General features: G+C 33.2%; 1 protein-coding gene across 1 annotated transcript; it reads left to right on the forward strand.

The window, feature by feature from the left end:
* Positions 1-475: 475 nt before the first annotated feature.
* LOC117182967 lies at positions 476-7,775 on the forward strand. The gene is made up of 3 exons (XM_033376092.1): positions 476-566; positions 954-1,210; positions 7,623-7,775. The coding sequence occupies exons 1-3, from the start codon at positions 476-478 to the stop codon at positions 7,773-7,775; spliced, it is 501 nt and encodes a 166-aa protein (XP_033231983.1).
* Positions 7,776-8,411: the final 636 nt, after the last annotated feature.

The following is an 8,411-nucleotide window of genomic DNA, read 5'->3' on the forward strand; positions in this document are numbered from 1 at the left end:
TTCGTGACAAACGAATGAAGAAAAATTTAATGTCAATTTCTTTAAGTATTTACTCAAGTATTCAAAAATTATTCAAATGGAACTTTGTAACAGAATTATTAAAGAATTCGTATTTCGGTCTTTTGACATTCTACTAGGCAGTCTGATAAGTACCTGATAATTCTCAGAGATGGCATTAGTATTCACTAATGTGAACCATTTTCGTCGAGCTTGATCCTTCAAAAGACGCCTGTCAAAACTTCAGCCATTTACGTTTACGCATTTACAGGTTACAGCACTGAGAAGCGACTAACTTCCGAGTTTTTTTTAATATGGAAAAATCTGAGTTTCGAGTTTTGAACAAACACTACTATCTTTGCAAGAAAACGATATCCGAGACCAAGGCCAAGCTGGATAAGTATTACCCTGAACGATCTAGGCGCCCAAAAGAGGTCACTACAACAGAAAATGTCGAAGAAATCCATGATATATATCCATGATATATATCGTTCATTCAGTTTTGGGCATGAAGAAGCTCTGCGCGCGATGGGTGCCGCGTTTGCTCACAGTGGACCGAAAACGAATTCGTGTGACAACTTACCAGCAGAATTTGGCATTATTTTCGCGTAAGCCGACCGAGTTTTTGCGCCGATTCAAAACCATGGATGAAACCTGGATCCACTACTACACTCCTGAGTCAACGCAACAGGCAAAACAGTGGGTTCCACCGGGCCAAAGTGCTCCGAAGCGTCCAAAAACGCAACAATGGGTCGGAAAGGTTATGGCCTCCGTATTTTGGGATGCACATGGCATAATATTCGTGGACTATCTTGAAAAAGGTGAAACCATAATCGGAGCATACTATTCATCATTATTGGACCGATTGAAAATCGAAATCGCCGAAAAACGACCGCATTTGAAGAAGAAAAAACCGCTTTAACATCACGACAATGCGCCTGTTCATGCATGCTTAGTTGCACAAGCAAAATTGCATGAAATCGGCTTCGAATTGGTTCCTCAGCCACCGTATTCACCAGACCTGGCCCCCAGCGACTATTACTTGTTCCCTAACCTAAAGAGATGGGTCACTGGTAAGCGTTTTTACTCAAATGAGGAGCTCATAGCTGAAACTGAGGCGTATTTTGGAGACCTTCCGATCGAGTACTTTTCGGACGGTATCAAAAAGTTAGAAAATCGTTGGACTCGCTGTATCGACCTAAAAGGAGAGTATGTTAAAAGTAAAACCGACTTTGGCCGAAAAAACGTCTCCGTATTTCATTTTTCAGGGACTTATCAGACTGCCTAGTATATATGGAAATTCGTATTATTTATTTGAAACTCCTAAGCAACGCTCTAAAAATTGTCTTTTAATACGTTAGGATCGAGCGATTTATATATCATATAATATTAAAACAATTGAGGACAAAAATCTTTTCAGAAGTTGAGTATTATTTCAAATAGGTAAAAAATGAAAAAGTGGCATGATACTTTTGATTGTAGAGTTTAAATGATCCGCTAAATTTGCATATGTTTTTAAATTGTTCGGTGTTATATCCATTCTATTTTATTTCACTGTACTTGCATCAGCGAAATATTGAACATGAGTTGCAGCTAACTTTAGTCTCTCACGTTGATTAGGAGTCCTCTACATACGGCACTCCATACGGCAGCCCTGTGACTCTTCACAGAAATAATATCTTGCCCATATTTAAATTAGAATTAAAAAATTCAAAGGCAAAAAATGTAATATTTTCCCTGTTCAAGAAGTTTAGAATTTATACTATTTTCCATTTCAAATTAATTCGATAATAACTGACTTACGTGGGACAGACTTGCAGACTCCTTAATACTAGGATATAGAAACACGAAAGTGATGTTCGTTTGGGTCGCTGTTATAATATTGTTCTTGGCAGATGTACAAAGGAATTTATTCGTGTTAACCATGTTATTCATTGCGAGAATGTTGAAACTTTACATAGGGTTGCCTCCTCATTTTTGTTCCCGTTTCTTTACTTTTATCTAAAAAAAAATTTTTTCTTTTTTAGAAAAATTTGCATCTATTTGAAATTGCAATGGCAATATTTTATGGTGTTTGTCACAATTCGGCCGTTCAATTCTTGCTTTTGTTCAGGAATTCTGTAGATGAATTGATTATTGGAATTTAATTAGGATTTTACATTTGATTTTAATCTGATTTAAATATCTTAAATTTGAAATAAAAATGGAGTATATTTATATGACAAGATTTTTTTCCTGTTCCCCTTTAATAAAAATAATAACAATAATAATTCAAATGATATTATTCTCGCAGAATCATCATTGATTCCTCTCAGACGTCAGAACCGGATGATTTTTCGCCCAGTAAATTACCGTGCATTAAAAAATCCAAACCATCCATGAGCAGTTTACTATCAATTTCTTGCAGAAGGCAGAGTTCGATATGATGGCGCGTTAGAAACAGTTGGTTTAGGTGGACCTACCAAAGTAAAAATTGTGGAAGATGATCATCAACATAACTATGAACCTACTATTGCCTATGCAATCCAAAATTTTCTGGTCGTAGTGCCTTCTTCATGCTTTGAAAGATTAAACAACCACAATCTTCGCAAATTCAGGGTCGAATCCCGTGAGGTTCATGGTTGTACCCTTTCAAGATTTATAAGACAAGTTAAAACGAACGCGACATACGGTCTTACTTAAATTGAAACTGAACTACCCATCGCGAAATTCGGATCTGACGACAATCTTTTCTACAGAAATTTGAGACCTTCCGATGCCGGTGTTGAGTGGGCTTATGATGAATCTTTTAAGATAATATTGGAGAGGTTACGTTGACTTTGTTCAGTAAAGCTTTTATGTACGTTTTATCACCTTTCCTGCTTATCGGGTTTGATCTGGTGTGTCAAATAAACATACATTTGAAAAAAAATGAATCGCCATTTTTTAATTGCGGGGAGGATGCAGATCCTTGGCACACTCCCAAATTTTTGTCCCAAATTAATTTGTACGGTGCCTTGAGACGTTCGAAAACTGTTTTTAAAATACTCAATTATCAATGCTTTTTTCAAATTTTGAAACGAATTTTCCATCTTTAATTTTTCAAATTTGAAAGATTTGAATTTTCAATCTTAAAAGCTCTGAATGTGATATTGTATCATTTTTCAGCAACTCAACAAAAAAGAAACTTTACAATTTAACTCTTGAATTTTCAAAACTTAAATTTTCAAACAATAAGATAACTTTTTAACAACAAAGATTAATTTGTTACCACAAAAAAAGAACTTTCAATGAAATACATGCATTTTATATAAAATAATTAAATTATTAACCAAAAAATAATACATTTTCATACTATAGAATTACTAATTATTGTCTAGTAATCTATAGTGGCTCACTTTTTAGTAATCAAATTTGAAAAATGTCATTAATTATCAGCTAAATTTTAGTAATTTTTATTTAGCCAACGTTACCTCTGCCTAAACATTTATTTAAGTAATATAATTATAAGGGTGGTCCTTATTTATCTATTTTGGATTCTTCTTGATCCGATCCATTATTTTGTTGGAATGACCAAAAAAATAATCTCCACCAAAATTGAGTGAAATCGTTTAATACTGCACGGAGAAAAAGATATCGCACAATGATATCGCAAAACCTCTAGATTGCAAGAATGCACAATATGATATCGTACATTCAGGTCCTGGAGCTTTGTAAGATATTATAATGCACTAATATGACAGAAAAAAATGAAGTTAAATTTTGTTGCTCTCGTCTCTTATACGGCGTCCTTAGCAGCAATGGGAAAAAGGCAGAGTATGAGTGAGTTCGAGCTATAAATCGGGACACCAGATTTAAAACAATCACAGAAAAAAGTAAAAAATTGCTGCAAGTAAGACCTGCAACTGAGGTTAGAAAAATAATTCCGAACTCCTCGACGCAAAATGTAACTGACACATGGGAATCCCCCTTCCATTCAAATTTAATGAAGTTAGACGACGCTGGATAGCGCTGGCGTCGTAATTGTGTAATGAGCAGATATAATTCGCATTCTTGCCGCTACGAACAACACCATCGGTATCATTAAATGCGCGGTCTTACAATTTGAAATAAATGAAATGTAATGCGAGTAAATTTGAATTCAGAATAAAATGTCTTTCGAGAAAATATTGGCAAAGCAACAGTCGGGTAAGTCGGCATGAAGAGAAAGAAAATATCTTTAACGATAAAGCATTCTTTTTGTAAATAAAATGTCAAGATTAGTATGATGAATGTGAACGAATGTATATTTAAGATTAAATTTTAGCATCATGTTCATTTTACGAAAGAAGTATTAACTTTCGACAACAGGGTGTATAATTTAGATTTTACTTTGAACCGTCGACATAGATTCGCCGTTTCGGCAATAAAATAAAACGATTTGAAAAGTGTCTCGGAAATGTTAGGTTTTGATACAGGACTCGATGACAGAACTGCTTATAAAAAAAGTCACGCTTGCAATCTATCGCGCTCGCTGGATTTTCATGAGAATAGAGGGTTACTGATATGTCGTGGTACAGTATTTTCGTTTTCCACTTTGAAACGATTCAACAGCTCGGACAGATTACCTAGGATAAATCGTTTCTGAACATGTTCACGAGTTCCATCTGCTTTCTTTCTTAATTGATATGCATAACGCCCGAGTGCGAGCGCGAGGACTCCCTCTACAACCGGCTCTGTAACTCAACGAATTTCAATTTGTCCATTTTCTTATTAGACATTTTTCATAGTAAAAAAGTCAAGCTTTCTTTTGAGACTATTTTAAAAAAATCGTAGATGCCTAAATTGCGAAAAAAGTTAAATAAACAATTGATTTATTGAAAAAATTGTTTAAACAATTTTTTTTGTTATAAATAATAAAATAGGATGAAAGCGTGTAAAAAGCACTTTCCAAAACCCACATAAAAATTTCAAATCGCGTAATTAGAAAGAAAGTTACAGGCGTTTGAAACTACCCCTGCAGGCATTGGGGTTGAAAATTCAACCCCCCCTCACTTGGAGAGGGTTGGTAATCCTGGTCTATAAGTTTGTGGATTAACTACTGTTGGGTAGGCGAACATATTCCCAGAATTTAGAGACAATCGAAAAACATGCCCCATAAGTTAGATATTCTTGAAAGTTGAAGAATGTACAAGAAAATCTTACAAACGAAGACGAAAATCGTTCAGATATATTAGGCGTAGATTTGTATGATGAACTTACTGCCATAAAACTTTACCTTAAGCCAAGCATGAGTGCAAATTAAATTTTGACGTCCATAGTAAAAGAAAAACTCATGTTTTCAAACACATTTCTAACTTACCGAATTTTAAACACTTTGCCTGCGTCTTTTGCAAGCGCTGACCGATCCTTTTTAAAATGAAAATGACAAAGAAACTACTTCGGAACAGCAAGTAGAAATCTAACGACAAAATTTGGACCACAAGCATAAAATGTTCCTATTGTGATTTGAAAAAAGATAAGCATTTTCCTCAAAAATTAAAGAAAAAAAAATTTTCTTTTTGGACTAAAATAAAAAAAGGAAAAAAAATAAGGCTAAGATTTTAGTAACCATGCGATAAAAAGTAGTTAAAAACAAATTTTGAAAGTATTTAATGATGTCGAATTAAGAATACACAAAATTTCTAATATTAGATCAGCAAGATTTAAAAAACAAGGTTTACACTTTTCAAAGAGCCTTGCTGATGAAAATTGTCTGCACATTATTAATATGGATCGTAAGAATTCCGAAGCTTTCATGATAACGAAAAGTTTGATTAAAAACAACTTTGATATAATTTCCATGAATCTTGTTAAATGCAATATTACTGTATTTATGAAAAAAATCAGAGTATCTCATGGACTGATATTAATACTGAATACACAGTTTCTCCAAATGTTACGGTTTAAGAAAGATTCCCAAAGATAGATATCCGTTAAAAATAGTTATTTAAACTGTTAAGACACTATCTAAATCCTTGGAATAAAACCTTAATTAAATTCTGAAAGACTATATCATAACTTCAAAACATGATATTAAAAATACCTGGAAATTTCAAAAAATTAACAGTCAAAAACCTTTCCAGATGGCTATGCAATGATTTTTTTGGATGTCGTTGCAATATTTTCAAGTATCTCCCTTAAAATAGTTAAACAGTCAATTTTAAATGGATGGGACAACATTTAATTATGTACTCGATTAGGCAAAAGTTTGGTAATCCCATTGGTTCAGTCATTTCTCTGATTTTAGGGTAAATAGTTATGAAAGTTTTAAAGGTTCTTGTTTTCAAGAAGTTAGATTCTGCTTTGTGTTTTTACTTTTGGTAGGTCGCTGGTGTCTTTTAACGTATTTCTTTAGCAATGTTTCGGATGGTTTTCGATGCTTTTAACTATTTTCATACAAAACTTCAATTTACCCATGAAATAGAAAAGAATAATAAAATCAGTTTTTTGAAAGTAGAAGTACTCAAAGGTCAAGATGGCAATATTCTTATCAATTAATATAAGAAAAGTAAATATATTCAGGAATCATTTAAAAATTTCTTTCCTGCGCATCGTTTTTAAAGCAAAGTAGAATTAATGAAAAACTTAGTGAACAGAGTTTTAGACTCGTCCCATGTTTCATTTCTCAAAGGACATTTGATTATTGTTACGAGTATCCTGTTTCTGAATCATTACCCACAACATTGAATTGAGAAACATATTTTAATTAGAAATCTATGAATCAAAAGACAACAAAGTAATATTTTGCCTGCATATAATCAAGAAGCATCGAAGGAGTAGAATTGCTTCAGTACCTCTGTTCTTCCATTTTTTGGTAAAATTTCGAAAACTATTGAATTTATGTTGAAAAAGTTTATGATACATACTATTTTCCGTATAACACTTAAAATGATAATAATAATAATTTTTTGCAAGGATCCTTTGGGTAATTTTTAAAGTGTGGTTTTGACTACAAGATCTCTTGCAGGATCTGTAAGATGAGTTACTTGGCAGACACTGGCAGTTTCTTAATACTGGACCAGAAGTACACAAAAGTGATGTTTGTTTTAAAAACAAATATAAGAGTGTCCTTACTATACATAAAAAGGAATTTGTTGATCTTAACCATGATTTTGATTGGGATAATGTTGAAATTTAATATAGTAACTGTAGTGAGACAATAAATTGAACTTAAGGAAATGCTTTATATTAAAAAAAAGTAGTTATCTATTAATTTAAAAACTGATTTGGACAAATTAATTAATAGTTATGTTAATTTTTCTAATTATATTTAGCACTGAGTTTGTACAAATCTTGATTTTTTTTTATTCTCTCTATTTCGGATGTGTTTACGATGGGTATTTAGGTATGTTTATAATGGGTTGGCATTTTGACCCTTACTTGATTGTCAGGTATCAGGGTTTCATTGCTCTCTCTGCTTTCTCTAATTTTTCTCTTCTTGATAAGGGTGCTGTATCAGTGTCAAAACTTTGGTGATTATTTTTTACGAATGTTTTTTTTATTTTCATTTTATAATAAAAAAAAGGAAAGACAAGAGAAATGAAAAGAATAAGAAAGAGGGTTTGGTTGGCTGCCTTGTCGTTTTTCTGTCCTCTTTTTTGTTTGTTTTTCTCTTTTTTTTACAGAAAAGGGGAAGGGTGAGGAAGGAGGAGGCATTGCACATGGGTGGCCAAATGTATAGCGCCCGTCCTGGATCATTTATAGAGTGTCAAGGTTATTTCCTGTTCTCTTCTACAAATAATAATAATAATCCAACTTCTATTATTCTTATTGGATAATCATTAATTCTGCTCAGTCGTCAGAAGCGATTGACTTTTCCACCAGTAGATTACCCTGTATTAAGAGAACGTAAACATACATGGGCAGTTTATACTCAATTTTATGCAGAAGGCAGAGCACGAGGACATATTGGAAGGCTTCAATGAATTAATGTAGGTGGACCTACCATAGTCATGATTAAGGAAGATGATGGTCAACATAATTTTAAATTTACTATTGCCTATGCAATTTATCCTTTTCTGGTCGTAGCGCTTGCTTCAAGTGTTGAAAGATTAAACGACCACAACTGTACTGCCGTGCAAACTAAAAACATAAATAAGTGACATTTTCGCTTAGGTCGACTTTTTTATTACCAAGTTTGCGAGAAGAATTATAAGCGGCAATGTCACTTATGTATCTTTTTAGTTTATATGGCAGTATATGACGAGTTGACATGAGATCGATACACTGTATTGCTTTGATTGAAACGGAACTACTCATCGCGTTATTTGGATCTGACGGCAATTCTTTTTGAGAAAGGGGGGGGGACGCTACCCAGTTAACATTCAATGATTTTTTTAATGTTAATAAGACGTGGAATTGATCAATTTATTTATCATTTCGAGTTCTGCATTATTGCATATAATATTTCTATA

This window comes from Belonocnema kinseyi, chromosome 2, assembly GCF_010883055.1.
Source record: "Belonocnema kinseyi isolate 2016_QV_RU_SX_M_011 chromosome 2, B_treatae_v1, whole genome shotgun sequence".
NCBI lineage: Eukaryota > Metazoa > Arthropoda > Insecta > Hymenoptera > Cynipidae > Belonocnema > Belonocnema kinseyi.